General features: G+C 53.6%; 1 protein-coding gene across 1 annotated transcript; it reads left to right on the forward strand.

Annotated features, from left to right (window-relative positions):
• Window positions 1-972: 972 nt before the first annotated feature.
• Window positions 973-11,848, forward strand: ANKK1 (ankyrin repeat and kinase domain containing 1). The gene is made up of 8 exons (XM_059867233.1): window positions 973-1,945; window positions 3,782-4,076; window positions 4,412-4,563; window positions 5,424-5,473; window positions 5,558-5,713; window positions 5,928-6,046; window positions 6,908-6,953; window positions 7,269-11,848. The coding sequence occupies exons 1-8, from the start codon at window positions 1,761-1,763 to the stop codon at window positions 8,606-8,608; spliced, it is 2,343 nt and encodes a 780-aa protein (XP_059723216.1). The 5' UTR covers window positions 973-1,760; the 3' UTR covers window positions 8,609-11,848.
• The last annotated feature ends 6,173 nt before the right edge of the window (window positions 11,849-18,021 follow it).

Raw genomic sequence — 18,021 nt, forward strand, 5'->3', positions numbered from 1 at the left:
CCTCAGAGCTGGAACTCCTGAGCTGTTGGCCCAGAAAGGCCCCTGGAAGGTGTGGGGAGGGAGAGAAGCAGCAGCTGCTGCCCCTCTGCAGCCGTGGGCTGAGCGTTCCCCTCCTCCTGAGCTCTGCAATAAACCTGAGCCTGCCGTGTTTGTCTGCTCTGTGCCTGCACGGGAGGGAATGGGGCCCCCTGTCCTTGTCCCCAGCTCCAGAACTGTGTGGGCAGCTGGGAGGGGAGCAGGGCATCACTCCAGGTGGGCACTCCTGGGCAGTGCCCAGGAATTGGCAGCAATCCCCTTCTAATTGGGGATTTTCCTCTCTAAACGCTGCAGAGCCTTTTTTCCCCATTTTTTCCCTTCTTTCCTTAAAAGAAGGGAGTGCACTGCCAGAACCCCTCGGTGTAACACAAGTTACTCACATTTCACCTGGGTCAGGCTTCCTCCAAGGATTTCCTCAACATTCTGCCACAGAACTAAAAATCCCAGGTCAAGGCTTGCTGGCAGCGGGACAATTACCCTGCAGCAGTGCTAATTATTATTTGTACTGCAGTAGCTGAGGAAATCAGCTCCACCTTGTATTTGACACTGAGCTACCTCCAGAGAGAGCTGAGGCATTAAAGACACAAATGCACAAGAGCCAGATGAGAGTTTTTAACCCCTGTTCAGCTGAAGGTGTGTGTGCTGCTCCTGTGCTCACATGGTGAGGGTTAAACTGCTCTGACCAGCCTGTGCTCCTCCAAACACCCACTCCCAGGGAGATTTTATTTTAACCCCGAGGGAACTGCTCTGGTTTGCCACATTTCTGGTATTTCTGCTGAGGTTTGTTCTCAGCCTCATGCACTCATGTGCCAGTTCTGGTGATTTGAGGTTTTTCCTGTTCTTTATCTTTCTAGAGTGGTTTTTTCTACCTCTCCATCCAGCTACTTCTGGGGGGTTTTTAAACTCAGTTTTTCATCTTTCCAGAGTGTCTTCCATGTCTCCATCTAGCTACTTCTGGGTTTTTTCCCCCTCTGTTCTTTCTGGAATGTTCTCCACCTCTCCATCCAGCTATTTCTGGGGGCAGTTTTCCTCTGTTCTCTCTGGAGTGTTTTCCACATCTCTCAGGTACAATTCTGCCTGGTGGATTTCTCTGTTCCCTCCAAGCCTTACCCTGCCCCAGTCCCCACCTCCCTTTCCCCCAGGCTGTGCCGATTCCTCAGCTGAGGAATCCCACCCTCACTGAAGGCTTGTCCTTTGCACCTGGAATTCTTGGAGGATTTGCCCACCCAGAGCTGGATATGAGTGAGCAGAGCCACGCTGCCAGGCTGGAGCTGAGCCAGGTGTGAATATTCAGAATTCACACAGGTTTGAATTCACTGAAGGCTTCTCCTTTGCACCATTTCCCATCTGGAATTCTTGGAGGATTTGCCCACCCAGAGCTGGATATGAGAGGGCAGAGCCACGCTGCCAGCCTGGAGCTGAGCCAGGTGTGAATATTCAGAATTCACACAGGTTTGAATTCACTGAAGGCTTCTCCTTTGCACCATTTCCCACCCGGAATTCTTGGAGGATTTGCCCACCCAGAGCTGGATATGAGAGGGCAGAGCCAGGCTGCCAGGCTGGAGCTGAGCCAGGTGTGAAAAGCAGAATATGTGAGCAGCCACACTGAGGATCCTCCCCTTGGCAGGAGCTGCCAGGGCTGCCCTGGGGTGGGTCCCCACCTCCCCGGGCAGGGCAGGAGGAGCTCCGGTGCCTCCCCAGCAGCAGGCAGAGCCAGCTGTGCCATGGGCACGGAGCGGGGCGGGCTGGGCAGCCTGACCGTGTTCAGCAAGGAGGATTTCGAGGATGAGTGGCTGCGAGTGGCCAGCGGGGGCTTTGGCCACGTGTACCAGGTGAAGCACAGGAGGTGGAGGACGGTCTATGCCGTGAAGTGCTCCCCGTACCTGCTGCAGGACTCCAGCGTGGACAGGTAACCCCTGCTCCGCTCTGGCCACCCCAGCTGGAGGGATTGGGGGATAAAACTCGGCAGGAAGGAGCTTCTGCTCCTTGGGAAGGGCTGGGTACCCAGAGGGAGTGGGGAATTGGAGTTCTGCCTTTCCCTGTCTCGTGTGGATGTGCAAAGGGACACGGGGAATAGAGCAGGGCTGAGCCTGGGGCTGAGGTCAGCACCTTACACGTGGATTACAGCAGCCTGGTGGGTGATTTACAGCTGCCACTGGACACTGGGGCTGAGGTGCAGCCATCAAACGGAATTAATCACCAAAAGCACCAGGTTTAAAGACAAGGGGCAGAGGATTTACAGCTGGTTTTGCTGCCCTGCTCCTGTAGCCTCCAGACATCTCTTTCCTCTCCGTGGGGCACCTGCAGCTCCTCTCTGCCTCTTGCTCTGTCTCTTCTGGGGCCCACCTTGACTCTGGAGATGGAGCAAGGCCAGGCAATCACAACCACTGCTGATAACACATCCAATACAGGCAGAGCTGATGGAAAAACAGCAGAGTTGATGGACTCATTTAATTTAAAATTTTATTCTCTTCAATTTGGAAGGATCCTGCCTGGATAAAAATCTCACTCTTGTGATTTCTTGTTACGGGCAACAGCTGAGTTCAGACTGAGCACTGACTGTCCTCAGTTTGCTCTGCAGATTCTACATCTGCATTTTGTTCTTTTTTGTGGGGGGGAAAAAGAGTCAAATAATGATTTTTAATTCTGTATCTTATCAATTGTAGTAAAATACCCGAGATTCCTCAACCCACAGGTAGGTCTCACTGTGAGGAGCCTGGCAGAAGATTTTGCTTGGCTGAACCATTTTAGATCAATTAAAGGCCTGGCTTATTGCTGGCAGCTCAGCTCCGTTCCCAGGGTGTGCTTTTTAGAGGCACTCCTGGCCCTTTGCTGCTCGGCTGCTCCCCCAAACCCGTCGAGCAGGTCGGGAGGGGTGAGCCTTTGGAGAATTTGGAGAAACAGGTCTGCCAGAGCTGGCAGCCAGCAGCCGTGCCAGGCTTCCCCTGGGAGCAGAGTCAGCGTGCCCAGGGACAGAGCTGCAGGCACAGGAGGAGCTGCAGGAGCGGCCAAGGCATGGCACGGAGCTGTGCCCGCTCCTGGCATCCTGCTGCCAGGGAAACACTGGGAATTCCATGGCACCACGGGGTGCTCTGGGCTGGGAGCAGCCTTAAATCTCATCTCAGTCCTCCCTGCCCACTCCTGGCATCCTGCTGCCAGGGAACACTGGGAATTCCATGGCACCACAGGGTGCTCTGGGCTGGGAGCAGCCTTAAAGCTCATCTCAGTCCTCCCTGCCGAGGCCAGGGGCACCTTGCACTGCCCCAGGCTGCTCCAGCCTGGCCTTGGACACTTCCAGGGATGGGGCAGCTGCTGGGAATTCCATGCCAGCCCCTCGCCACTCTCACAGGGAAGGATTCCTCCCCATCTAACCCTGCCCTGGGGCAGTTTAAAGCCATTTCAGCAGTGTCACAAGCACAGGCTCTCTGTCCTCACTGCTAAGGACTGAAACAAGGGCAAGATTTCATCTCTTTTCCTGTGGTGGCTGAATGAACCACCAAATAAACCTCAGCTCACCGTGAGAAGTCACAACACCATCCATGTCAGATTTTAATCTGCAAAAGATCCCTGTGTGGCAGCATTATCATCAACTCCAGGGGGAATTTGGGGTGAATCTTTTTGGGGTAGGCAGTGCTCAGAAAGGCTGGGTGTCACTAAGTGACTGCAGAGTTACTGGGCCTGTGAATCAACTGATGAAATTTCTTGCTCCCACTGTATTGTTTATTTTTTATTTTCAATTTTCCAGGACCAGCATGAACTGTCTAATGGAGGAGGCAAGCAAGATGGAGAAAATCAAATTCCAGCACATTGTCACCATCTACGGGGTGTGCAACAGCCCTCTGGGGATAGTGATGGAGTACATGGCCAGGGGCTCCTTGGAGAGAATCCTCCCCACCCACAGGATGTCCTGGCAGCTGAAATTCAGGGTGATCCATGAGATGGGCTTGGCCATGAATTTCCTGCACAGCATGAGCCCTCCTCTGCTGCACTTGGACCTGAAGCCAGGGAATGTCCTCCTGGATGGGAACATGCACGTCAAGGTAGGGCCATCACTCTCATCAGAGCCAGGCAACTTCTGCCAGGCAGGCCAGGGCCCAGTAAATCAGGTTCTGCAGGAACAGCCCATGAAAGAGTGACCTGGGGGTGCTCAACAAGCAGCTGCTGAGCTGTTCTCAGCACCACACAGGGACTCTGGGCCAGCCCTGGGAACTTAGGGCTCCAGCTGGGCTCGGTGGCTGCAGGTTGTCAGGGTTTTGTCACGCTCCAGCTGCTCTCACCTCCTCCTGCCCCTGATCCCCGAGATGGGCAATGTCTGGGTGACAGCAGGAGGGAGAGTGTGAGCAGTTTGGGGCAGCTTCCCTGTTCCTGCTTGCAGATCTCCGACTTTGGGCTGTCCAAGTGGATGGAGCAGTCCAGCAGGATGCAGTACATCGAGAGCTCAGCTCTGAGGGGCACCCTGAGCTACATCCCCCCCGAAATGTTCCTGCAGAACAGCAAACCCCCGGGGATCAAGTACGATGTGTACAGGTGAGGGCTGGCCCGGGGCCCCCAGGGGTGTCCCCAGGCTCTGGCACCCAGCAAGGGGGGCTGGACACTGCCTCAGTTGGTTTAAATTCTGCTTTTCTGCCTCCTAGAACGTGGGGAACACACTGGGGTGCCCTGACCTCAGTGGTGAGGCTGAGGGAGGGGGGTTCTCTGTGGATAATCATCATCCCAATGCACCCTCCCAGGCTGCACTGCCCCAGGAGCCATCACACCCCGTTCCCATGGGAAGGAGTGAGGGCAGAGCCCACACAGCCAGTGCTGCTCTTTCAGCACAGTCCCTGCTGAGATTGCTTCTAAAACAATTCCAATATTGGCTTATCTGCCTCAGTGTTCAGCTTCATTTTGGTCAGGAGCCGGCAGAGAAGAGATTTCAGCTTGGCTTTTGCCCTTTTGGGTGAGGAGCTTTGCAGCACATTCACACGAGCTCCATGTCCATGTCTGGAAATTCCTCAGCTCCTTGGCCTTTGCAGCACAGAGGGCAGAGGGAAGAGGGAAAGGAGGATTTGCAGGGCCACGGGAACTTGCAGGAGCCAAGGGCTCGAAACCCCAATGTGAATAAAGTGGAAAAAGGCACTGAGAGCCTGACTTTGCCAGGAAAGGCTCCAAGTCACTGATTCACTGCTCAGACCCCTTGGAGGGCGATGACCCCACTCTTAAGGGAGATGCATGAGGCAGAACCACAGGGCGTGATCCTTTTGGCCAGGGGGATGAAATCCTTCTGCTCTGGGAGATGAAATCCTTCCTCCTGAAGAACCTCCCTGCTGATCTCCCCATCTCTCCAGAAGGCAGAAGCAGTAAGTGCTTCTCATGTCCAAGTGCTCACACTCTCTCCTCTCCCGCAGCTTCGGCATCGTCATCTGGGAGGTGCTCATGCAGAAAAAGCCTTACACAGGTAAACACAAACCCTGCACCCCTGGAATGTCTGCCCCAGCCCTCTTCCCAGGCAGAACACCCAGAGGGTGCTGCATTTTTCCAGGGGCCAACATGATGGCCATCATCGTGAAGGTGGCAGCGGGGAAGAGGCCGGGGCTGGAGCTCGTCAGGGACGACTGGCCCGGGGAGTGCCACCAGATGGTGGACCTGATGAAGAGGTGCTGGGACCAGGACCCCAAGCAAAGGCCCAGCTTTGCAGGTGGGACTGGGGTGTGGGTCAGCCAAGGGTCAGCCCCGTGGGTTGGTAAGCAGGGTTTTGTCCCATTTTCCCAGTGCCACCTGCGAGGTTTAACAGCTGAGTGCCCTTCTGCTGTCACACATCCCCTCAGCCCTTCTCCCTCCCTTCCCACCTGGGTCCTGCCTGGCTCTGGAGCTGGGGCAGCCTGCACAGCTGAACTGCCCTGCCCTGGCAGATATCCCCGTGGAGACAGACGTGCTGCTGGCTCTGATCCAGAGCCTGGTGCAGGACCCGGAGAACGAGCGCCTGGTCAGGAAGATGTCCCACAAACCGGCCATCTCCAGGAGCCAGCAGGTGAGCAGAGCCCCCTGCGCCTCTCAGGAAACTCCTCTGAGCCTGCCCCTTGTTCTGACCAGACCTTGAGGCTCCTTCCCCTCCCAAAGGAGCACCTCAGCACCTTCACAGGGTGTCTGCACAGGCTGTGCCCCTGTAATTCATGTATGGGGATGAGACACCTGCAAATTAATTAACAAATGCACTAAATTATAAATAGTCAGAGAAGAAAACCCTTTCCTGGACCTGCCCAGATGAATTTGGTTTATCATGGTGGCCTCAGTCACTAAAAGAAACTCAAGCAAACACAGAATCACAGGCTTCTGTTCACGGCACAAATCCGAGGATGTTCCGCTTTGAACAACTCTTACAGAATTTTTTTTTAAAATAGTTTGAAATCCCCATGTTTCTCTGGCTGAGAAAAAAATCAGCTTCTGGATAGTCATGATGTAATCCTGGGTACTGGAGTAAATATGCCTAGAAAACAGGGAGAGATGGGAGTTGGGAATTGTTGGTGTTTAGAGGGTTTTGCCAAGCTGTGCAAGAAACCCGAGGCCTGAAGAAGCAGGGGCTTGGGGGTCCCTAAACAACAACGGAAATCATTTTGGGATGCTGCCATGCAGTCAGGAAGCAGAATATGGGTGTGTTTGGGAGCAAGTGAGCACAAGGAGGAAAAGCTCATGGGTACCCAGAGATCATCTTCAGGCTCCCCCATTCCTGCTGTGTCGTGATTGGCTTAGCTGAGTTTTGGGTGCAGAAACAGGATTGGATAAAAAGCTCTCAAATGATAACACAAAACTGCAGAGGACTTTGTGCAAACGTTACAGAATGCAAATAAACACTGTGTTTTATCCTTTTCCTTTCCTCCTTTCTGAAAACAAGGGTGACAAAGAGGAGCTCGCCTTCCCCCGAGACACCAGGAGTGGAGGTAAGTAGGGGACTGGCTTTAGAATTGAAAATGAAAGAAGGGGAAGCTAGAAAAGTTGTTTGTTTTGTTGTAGAGGGATGTGGCTCATAAGGTTTTCCATGTGGGGGACACTTTAAAGTAAGGAAAATTTTAAGTTAAGGAAAATGAACTATTCAGGAAATAGGTACTGTGAGAGAGAGGCCAAATGTCCCGGGGCATGTCTGGCCTTACTTTACATTCCTTATCTCTCAAATGACTCCATTCCATGTTGTCCTACAGAGAGTCACAAGCTCTCCCTCCCTTCCTGGGAGTTTTTCACTCTTTTTCTCCCTTTAGGAAAGGACCCCCAGGAGGTTCCTCTCCCACCTCCACACCGGGAGGCCGGCCTCCCGGAGGAGCTGGGCCCCGAGGAGCTGGGCAGGGTGCAGGAGAACGGCCTGACCCTGCTGCACCTGCTGGTGCTGCAGGGCCACGCGGGCAAGGTGCGCTCGCTGCTGGGCCGCGGGGCCGGCGTCAACGGCGCAGCGGGCGGCGGCTGCACCCCACTGCTGCTGGCCGTGCAGCGCCGGCTGCCCGAGCTCTGCGCCGTCCTCATCGAGCACGGCGCCGACGTCGACGCGGCCGACGAGGACGGCTGGAGCCCGCTGCACTTCGCGGCCCAGCACGGCGACGACCGCACGGCGCGGCTGCTGCTGGACCACCGGGCCCGCGCCGACGCCCAGGAGCGCGACGGGTGGACGCCGCTGCACCTGGCGGCGCAGAACAACTTTGAGAACGTGGCGCGGGTGCTGCTGTCCCGCCAGGCCGACCCCAACGCGCAGGAGGTGGACGGCAAGACCGCCCTGCACGTGGCCGCGTGCTTCGGGCACGTCGGCCTGGTCAAGCTGCTGGCCAGCCAGGGGGCCGACCTGGAGAGGAAGCAGAAGAACCTCAGGACGCCGCTGCACGTGGCCGTGGAGAGGGGCAAGTTCAGGGTGGTGCAGTACCTGCTGAAGAACGGCATCTCCGTCAACAGCCTGGACCAGAACCACTACAGCGCCCTGCACCTGGCCGTGGTCAGGGGCAAGTACCTGATCTGCGAGAAGCTCATCAAATACGGGGCCAACGTGGAGCTGAGGACGGACAAAGGCTGGACCCCCCTGCACCTGGCGGCCTTCAAGGGGCACATCGAGATCATCCGGCTGCTGAAGGGCAGCCGCGCCCGGCTGGATGCCAAGGGCGCCATGGACTGGACGCCGCTGCACCTGGCCACGCGCTACGGGGACGAGCCCGTGGTGGGCGAGCTGCTGCGCTGCGGGGCCGACCCCAACGCGGCCGAGAGGTCCCGCTGGGCCCCCCTGCACTTCGCCGTGCTCAGGGGCTCCTTCCTCAGCGTCATCAACCTCCTGGAGTGCCAGGCCGACGTCAACGCCAGGAACAAGGTGGGCCGGACCCCGCTGCACCTGGCCGTGCTCAAGGGCAACATGGCCATCATCAAGACCCTGCTGAAGGCGGGGGCCCTGCTGGACGTGGAGGACATCACGGGGTGCACGGCGCTGCAGCTGGCCGTGAGGCACCAGCGGGACAACATCGTCACCCTGCTCCAGGGCAAGGAGGCCTCGGGGAGCCAAGCTGGGAACAGGACTCTGAGCGAGGCGAAGACACCCAGGCTTACCCCAGCAAGGACAGATCTGTAAATTCACCAGCTCTGGAATCTGCAGCTTGAGCTTTCCCACATCAGCTGTGATGCCTCAAAGCACCTTGTCCCGTCCCCTGCTGATTGCAGGAAAATATTTGCCCTTTTTAAATGGAAGTTTTTAAGCGTGAACACTCAGAGAGTAAAAGAAAATGAAGTTATTTGATGGCAAGTTCTTTTCCAAGCTTGTAGAACGTTTGGCTCGGTGATACTTTAGGCAGTGCTTCCCTCCTGAATCCTTCCTGAGCAGGGATTTATGCACCCCCTGTTCACGCAGGCAGTGCTGAAGCTGTGCACAGCACACACAGCTTTTATTGCTTTCATTCCATGTTTTCCTACAGAGAAAATTGGTGTAAAATGGCCCTGGCACAGGTGGGAATTGAATCGTGAGATTCTCACCTGCTGCTGGCACAGCAATGTGTCAGATTCCCTGACATCTCCTTTCTGTAACAAGACTGAAATAAAACAAGGCAGGGAGGAAAAATCACTCAGAGTATTGAAATGGATGCAGCACGGGGAACAGAAATTCCAGAATAATCACACAGGAGATCTGGCTGCTTGCAGGTCAAGGTTTGAGTCGTGTCTCTGGGGGGAAATAACTCCTGGTTTCCTTCAGGAAGATGTTGCAGAGCTCGATCAGTCCTGTGAAAAACATCATCTTGGATTTGATTCCCTGGTGACAGCGAGAGCCCTGGTGTGCAGCTCTGACAGCCCTGCTGTGACTCCTGAGTCCCCAAACGTGCCTGCTGGGAGGGTGACTTGTCATGGCCTCGAGCTGGGAAGAGGCTGAAATAGAAACAAACAACCCCAGCTCTGCAGGGGAGCTGTTACTGCCTGATAACGTGAGATTAAATGGGTTAAAAAGAGGGTTAAAATGCCCAACCTCTACTAATGCAGGTTTCATTTTATATTAACTTAAGGTTTTGATGTGTATTGTATTCAAACCCAGTTTTTCACCGTGCCTTGGCACCAGAGCCTTTAGACATCATTTGAAATAAATTGTAATGAAATGATTCATTTTTAACATTTGCCATTGGTGAAGTGGGGAGCTGGGCAGGTTATGAAATGCTGGTGACATTTTGGGTTGCAGGGAGTGTAAAAAATTGACTTTTTTATTGCAACCACCAAAAAAACCACCCCAAAATGCTTGGCATTTCCCTGATTTACCTGCTCTTGATATTCCCTAATTTCATCCAAGGAGGAAAGGCCTGGCTGAAGGAATTCCTGGGAAGCTCAGACCTTCCTGCGCAGCTCCTTCCCTCAGCTTCAGCTGTATTGATTCAGCAAATGTCTCCCCTGCTCGGTGTCATTTGAAATATTTACCCAGAAAAACAGAAATCCAATTGCCACACGATTCAGCAGCTCCTCTCTGTCCCCGCTCCGGCAGAAAAACAAAACTCAGCTCCTATGTCATGGAATGTTCTCTACAAGAGCTTAATTAAATTTATAATGAAAATAACAGGGGATTAAGAAGACACGAGGGAAATACATTGCTCTTGCAGAGCATTCCAGAGGTGATAGAAGCAATTTGCAGAGAAAATTACCTGTTTGCTGCTCAGTTTCTATAGAAATTAAATGAGTCTTTACAAACTCTGGAAAAGTGCATTCCAGCCTCCGCTTTGTGACTGTGCAACTTGCAGCTAATTTCTAAAATTATTCGTGGATCTCCATCCCCCCTCTGGTTTTTTTTTTTTTTTCTCTTTCCCCTTTTTCAACTCCACTTCAGTCTTTTGTCCCTGCTGATAAATCTGCTGCTGATTCTCTCACCTTCTTCCCCAAAGTTCCAGCCCAGGCAGCTCCTGGCAGGGCACGGCAGCAGCAGCAGGGCACAAACCTCCTAAAAGGTTTAGATTCCAAAAGATCAAAATCCTTGGCCCTCATGCCTCAAAAATTGTGGGTTTGGGGTGCCCAGAGCTGCCTGGGTGAGCAGGGTGGTGCTGCTGATGCTGGCAGGGAGCTGTGGAGTGACTGAGTGCTGCCCTGAGCCCCCTGTGCTGCAGCAGCCCTGACACCCTGGACCACGGGGAGATTCCACACCAACTGCTCTTCACAGCCCTCACAGAACCCCAGCACGACAGAAAAGCAGAGGGGGGAAATGGAAGGTCCCTTAAAGCTGATCTGGCTGCAGCCCTGCTCCCTGCTGGAGCTCTGTCAGTCCTGGGTGTGCTTTGGCCTTGAGAGCAACAGGATTTGTCTTTCCAAGCCAGCTCTGGGGCTGCTGGTGGATCAAACCAGCACTGGGACAGAAAAGAAACAACAGGAAGGATTCCACTGAGTGATGGATGGAGAAAGATTTTTGCTTTTACAAATAAACTGTAGGTTTGCTGAGAAATGAAATTAGACATTGAGAGATGAAAGAAACAATGGGGAAGAAAAACCCCTAAATTCCATAGGAATGAAAAATGAAAAGGGAGGGTTGTACATTAGAGGGGAATCTTTGGGATCAGGTGTTCTGGGGAGTCTGAACCTCTCAAGCACCTCAGCCATGGGGAAAAAAACCCCTAAATTCTGTAAGAATTAAAAATGAAAAGGGAGGGTTGTACATTAGAGGGGAATATTTAGGATCAGGTGTTCTGGGGAGTCTGAACCTCTCCAGTACCTCAGAAATGGGGAAAGAGAGAAGGGAAATGTGGCTGGAAATTGGGATAAAAACAAGGCTGCATCCTCCAAAAACGTGAGAGACCCCAGGGGATGCCCCATGGCTCTGCCTTGATTGGAATAAAGCCAAAGCACTCCTCTGTCTCCTTCTTGGACACAAACCTCTGGTGTTTGGGGGTTCATTTTCCTACCAGGCTGCCTGCCCTCCCTCTGCATCCCCTCCATCCAGGACATCCCTGGGGAAAGGGAAGGGACTTCCAGCACCCCGTGCTCCCCACAAGCAGCACACCAAGAAACTCAGAGCAAATCCATCACCAGAGCAGGGGATGCTTCAGGAGGGGCTGGCACTGATTTCCTGAGTGCTCTCAGTGCTGGGTCTGACTGTAATACAAATCCTCTGATGTAGAACCCCTTTGAAGGGGAGAAGCTTGTTGTGATGAAAACGTGGCTGTTCCAGTGAGAAGTGTGGCTCTTCTGGGGGGGAAAGGCTCCCAGGAAAATGCTTGGAACTGAATTTGGATAAATCCACGTTTTGCATTGCTCCTGCTTCCCAGTGACTGTGATTTGTTTGTTTGGCAGTGCTGCAATTATGCAGATATGGGATTAAATTAAAATTAAAATAATGCTGCATTTTAGAGGAAAAGAGATCTGAATAAATACAGCTTGTGGAGGGGGGGAACCCTTATTTTTAGCAGGAATGCTTGTTTTTTTCCATAGCCCCTTAGGTGTGGAAAATCAAGATGTTTCTGACAGCAATGATGTGAATGTAGGAGGCAGTGATTTTAATGTAAGAAGGAATAGTGAATTCTCTGTGTTTCTTTTTCTTACAAGGAGGTGGCTGTAGGCTCTGTGCTGTGGCAGACGTCAGTGTGAGACGTGCCAGGCTCCTGCTCAGCCTCTCCCTGGCCTGCCAGGATTCCTCCTGCCCCCTCCCCGGGCCATCCAGCCCGTCCCTGTGCTCTCCCCAGCCCCAGGGAGGGGCTTTGTCCCTTCCTTTGCAATAAAACCACGCTCTCCCCTCCAAAAGCTGCTCCCACCCAGCTCCATCAGTGCAGGTGTGAGCTGCACTTCCATTAGAATAATGGGAAAGGGCCTGGCTGGGAATCAAGGAGCTCTTGCTGTTTGCTCCTAGCAGGCAGCTCATCCCCAGCAAGTTCAACATCTTTTGATCAGCTGCTGCTTTCCTCTCCTGTGGCTCAGAGCACAGCAGGGAACCCTTCTCCTGTGCAATTTGCTGCTGGCCTCCTTCTCTTCTTTGGGGAAAAAAACACAAAACACACAAGCCCGAGCCCAGAAGTGATTGTTTGTAAAGCCTGAGGTTCTTGGCAGTGAGAGGTGGAGTTCAGCTCGGTGGGGACAGTTTGGGGAGGAGATATCACAGTTCAGGCTCTCATTTTGGCAGTTCAGAGCTCCTCACAACCTCTGTGGCCTTGGGAGAAATCTTTTGTACCCAAACAAAGCCCAGGAAAAGATCTGCTGCCCAGCCTGGGTCTGGGGGGTCAGGGAACCATGGAATCTGTGAGTCCAAGGAGCTCTTCCTGAGGCAAGGATTGCTGCTGCCCACAGCAGCCTGGGAGGAGCAGAAAACCACCCTGGGGCATCCCTGCTCTGAATTTCCCTTTAAAAAATTATCAGGTACAGGGATCACCTCCAAATGATCCAGGAGAAAAATCCAGAGAGCACAACTGAGCTCCCCATCCTGGAGGGAATGTCTTCTGAATAAAGAAATAAATGATGCCCACCAGCCTTGCTGGGTAGAAAATGTCCTGTTAAAGACTCCCAGTCCATCTGGAGCAATTAGAGAGGGGAGCATTAGGCCAGGTCAGCAATCAGGAGGGGCAGTAATTAGCTGCAGCAAGGGCTAAAAGGAGCCTTTGTTTGGGCTGCAAGGCCGTGGCTTCAGAAGGAAAAGGGAAATGTTACAGAAAACTCACCTTGGGCAGAGCTGAGCTCTGGGGCATTTCTGGCCTGGCTCCTTGGCACTGCCCCTGCTCCCCAGCAGCAGCCTCTCCTCAGCAGGGCACAGCTGCCTCCTCATCAGCAGCAAGGTTTTATTGCTATTCTTTGGGCAAACCCTTAATATCTGCTCCAAGCAGAGAAAAAAAAATCCTTACATGGCATTCAGGGAATTCATTTCCTCGCCTTGGAAAAGGCTGCAGTCCACCAAAAGGTTTTGCTGAGGCTGCCCTGCCTTTGTTTTGTTTAAGTCTTTGTTTTGTGAGGATTTCTCCCAGGATTTCTCCCAGGAGAGCTGAGCTGGGCTCTTTGCTGCCCACCGTGCTGCTCCTTTTGGCTGAGCAGGTCAGGTTCTGCTCCAGGGAATGCTGGAAAATGCCACAGACCCATGAGCCCACTCAGACATTAAAAAGTGGCAAGGAAAAAATCAACAACTGACATGAGAGAGAGAGACAAACCCAGAGAAAAGGTGGAATTCATCTGAAATCCCAGGAGCTTGGAAAATGCTGCTTGTGAGGTCATTTTGGGAGCCTGGGGCAGCTCCTGGGATTCCTGCTGCATCTCCTTGGCCCCACAGAATCCCTGATGCTGGAAAGGGTCTCCAAGTTCATCTTTTCCAACCTTTTTTCCATCCCAGCCAGGACAGCAGGGAAGGGCTTGCCCAGCCCTGGGATTCACCTGGAAAATCTGGGCCAGGGTCTGGCCTCACTGGGATTGCAGGCTGAGGGGGGAAATTCCAGATTGGGCCTGAAACACCAGCATGGACTGGGGAGGATTTGGGAATTTGGGAGGGTTGGGCAGCTGGAGGGTGAGTGTGGCTGCAGGAAGAGCCTCTGGCCCATGAGCTAGAGCTGGCAGTGAGCTGGTGCAGCCCCCTGCAGCCCCTGGGATGTCACCCCAGGGCTTTAAATGCCCCTTCCCAGCTCTGCCAGCCGGGCTGGGTGAAGCAGTGTCTCAGTCACTCTGCTCATGGAACACTTCCTTTGGCTTTTTTTCTTTTTGTAATTAAGAAGGAGGCAGAATTTACTGTGATTTTCCCTGCTGTCTCTGAATCACAGGCCCTCCAATTTCACTGCCTGTAATCTTCCCCAGCCACTCTGGCCTGGGCTTTGAAGAGATTTAGGGCTTGTTTATCACAAAGGCAATCAGACATGCTCCTTCCCAGACACCCTGGAACTGCCAGGGAGCTGAATGTTCCCTTGGCTGGGGGGCTCAGACACAAAGCAGAGCTAACCAGGTTACCAGGCACTACCTGAGCCCTGCCTGTCCTGCCCTCCCAGCAGCCCCAGGTGGGCATTTCAATGTAAACATGATGCAGGAATGTGTCCTGGAGCATCTGCCACCAGCTGGGAACATGCACAAACTCCATTGCTGCTGCAGGAAATTGCCAGCCCCGATAATTCAGACATGAATCTGCATCCCCAAGGTTAATTTGGTGTGACTTTGGCTCGGGCTGCAGCCTCCAGGAGCTGAGCCCCTGCTGCTGGCCTGGCAGAGGGGCAGGGACACAAAGGCACCAGGGTTTCCCCCGGGGTTTGGGGAGGATGGAAGTTTGACAGGAGTCTCACAGAGATGTGTGCTGGGCAGGAGGGTTTTTGAATGGAGAATCTTGGTGCTGTGGTCTGCTTGAGGTGTTGGGGCACAGGTTGGACTCGATGTTCTCAGAGGTCTCTTCCAACCTCATCATTCTGGGATTCTGTGATCTGAAGAAGGCATAGAAATGAAAGCAAATTTTGATCCAGAAGAAAGGAATTGCTGAGCCAGCCTGACTGGCTAACCAAGGAGCAAAGGGTGTGTTAGTGAGAAGGGGTTTTATGGCTCAGAGCAAAGGATAAACCCACCCCAAACAAGGAGATGTTTGTACCAAGCACAAAGAGAGCACAGGCAAACAAGGCACAAATGTGGCAAGGAGAAAAAAGGGCTCAGAATTTCCCAGTGCAAGAAAAGTGAAAAACAACTTCTGGCTGAAACTGTGATGTACTGGGTGTGAGGGACTGGAGAGCAGTGCCATGGATGTGGGAATGACAGGAGTTATGAGAGGCTGTAGGTGACAGTTAAGGGGTAGATTGGCTCTGCTGGGTGAAGATGCTCAGCAAAGAAAAGGATGGAATGCACTGGAACCTAAAGAAAACTTTATAATGCATTTGTAACCAAAAGAAAAGTAGATCATGCACTGTAACCTAAACTCAGGGTGTCCAGGCCTGCCTGCAGCTGGAGCTGACAGCTGTGGGCACAGCTCTGTCACCCACCACCCTGGGCTGCTGTGACATCCTGGATACAATAAACTGCATTTTGCAATAAACTGCATTTTGTAATAAGCTGCATTTTGAAGAGCTGCCTGGAGTCCCACATCCCTCACTTCAGCTCTTACATCTGTGTTTCTGCTCCCAGCCCCCCTCAGCAGGTTCTGGGGCCCTTCCCCAGCTCAGTTCTGGGTCGAACCCACCCATTTTCATCATTCCCCCAGGGTTCCCTGGCAGGGAACGCAGCCCACGGCCCAGAGGGAGGCAGAGGCAGGAGCTCAGCTCTTTAATGTCACAGGATTGTCACTGTTTCATGCCATGGCATTGTCTCATGCCGTGGATTTCATCCAGGGTGGGCTCACCCCTCCCCAGACTCGTCACACACCTGCTGTCACCCCAGACTTGTCACACACCTGCTGCCACCCCAGATTTGTCACACACCTGCTGCCACCCCAGACTCGTCACACACCTGCTGCCACCCCAGACTTGTCACACACCTGCTGTCCCCCCAGACTCATCACACACCTGCTGTCCCCCCAGACTCATCACACACCTGCTGTCCCCCCAGACTCGTCACACACCTGCTGTCCCCCCAGACTCGTCACACACCTGCTGTCCCCCCAGACTTGTCACACACCTGCTGCCATCCCAGACTCGTCACACACCTGCTGCCACCCTAGACTTGTCACACACCTGCTGCCACCCCAGACTTGTCACACACCTGCTGCCACCCCAGAGCTGGCCCTGCTGTGAGCACAGTCCCCCCGTGCCACCTCCCTCTGCAGGACCCCCAGCAGCTGCTCTGCCACCTTCGCTGGGGTTTTTCCAGCCAACTCAAAGGATGGTGCCAGCTCAAAGTCACTTTTGTGTTTGACAGGAGCTGTCCCAGGGGGAGGAAGGTGCTCAGAGGAGATGTACATGTTTGTTTAGCCTGGCACTGGCTGCCCATTTCTCCACACAGACGAGCTCCCAGCTCATAACCTGTCTTGTTCAATCAGATTTGCAGCTCCCGCTTTCCCTGGAAGCTTTGTACATTTTCCAGCTGGTGATTTGACAGAGCTCTCTGAACTCACACTCAGGAGCTGCTCAGAGACTCTCTGTGTTGCTGTTAGCACTCGGAGACGAGATTGCATTTCTGGCTGATGTCAGTTTGGGCTCCTCTTGCTTTTTTTCACACGGCCTGGATAAAAACCAATCAGCTCTGTGGCTGCACTCTCAGTCAATATGAACGCTGGCTGTCAGCAAGCCTTTGCTGCAGGGACAAGGGCTGAGGTCATGACCTGGTGTTCTGCCAGGTGAGCTTTGCAGCCCTCCCCATCTGCCCTGCACACAGCTCAGGAGGATTTATGGAGCAGCTGGATACAGACAGGAAGCAGAAACAGCCATGAGGACCCCTGGATTCTGCTGGTTTGTTTTTCCCCATGTGCAGCATTAAAACCCCTCAACACCAGCCGTGGAAGGAGGATCTGGGTGGTGCCTGCTGCTCTGTCCTGCTGTCCTGAGCTCAGGGCAGAGCCTGATGGGGCAGGCTGTGGTCAGGAACTGGCCACCCTTCATATCCTTAAAAATTCATATCCTAAAAATTCATATCCTTAAGAATTCATATCCTAAAAATTCATATCCTAAAAATTCATATCCTAAAAATTCATATCCTTACAAATTCATATCCTTACAAATTCCCCATCCCAAGGCTCCCAGGCTTCTGGGGCAAGAGCTGAGGGTGGCATTGCCCCAGAGGGCTCAGGGCTGCTCTGGGATGGGGTGTGGGGTGAGGGAGGGAGAGGAGGGGATGAAGGCTCCTGTTCCTGCAGTCAGCATCCCTCTGCCCGTGAGGCAGCAGACACAGAGGAGTGTGTCCCCTCCCAGCCAGGAGCTCTGGGGGCTGATTTCCCCACTCTGTTCCACTGAGGAGCCTGCCCAGAGCAGGGGCAGCAGCTGAGCCCCATCCCCCTGCAGAGCCATTTTCCCCAGCTCCCCCTGCACTGGGTGCCTGTTCTGCTGCTGTGCCACCCCTCGTGCCCCTGCTGTGTGCCACCACCTCCCCTGGCAGGCAGGGGCTGGGGTAAAACCACCAAAAACTGCTTTTCTCCGTGTGCTATCACCTCCCTGGCAGGCAGGGGCTCGGGTAAAACCACCAAAAACTGCTTTTCTCCATGTGCCATCACCTCCCTGGCAGGCTTGGGCTGGGGTAAAACCACCAAAAACTGCTTTTCTCCATGTGCCATCATCTCCCTGGCAGGCTTGGGCTCAGGTAAAACCACCAAAAACTGCTTTTCTCTGTGTGCCACCATCTCCCTGGCAGGCTTGGGCTGGGGCAAAACCACCAAAAACTGCTTTTCTCCGTGTGCTATCACCTCCCTGGCAGGTAGGGGCTGGGGTAAAACCACCAAAAACTGCTTTTCTCCGTGTGCCATCACCTCCCTGGCAGGCAGGGGCTGGGGTAAAACCACCAAAAACTGCTTTTCTCCGTGTGCCACCATCTCCCTGGCAGGCAGGGGCTGGGGTAAAACCACCAAAAACTGCTTTTCTCCATGTGCCATCATCTCCCTGGCAGGCAGGGGCTGGGGTAAAACCACCAAAAACTGCTTTTCTCCGTGTGCCACCACCTCCCTGGCAG

This window comes from Haemorhous mexicanus, chromosome 24, assembly GCF_027477595.1.
Source record: "Haemorhous mexicanus isolate bHaeMex1 chromosome 24, bHaeMex1.pri, whole genome shotgun sequence".
In the NCBI taxonomy this organism is placed as follows: domain Eukaryota; kingdom Metazoa; phylum Chordata; class Aves; order Passeriformes; family Fringillidae; genus Haemorhous; species Haemorhous mexicanus.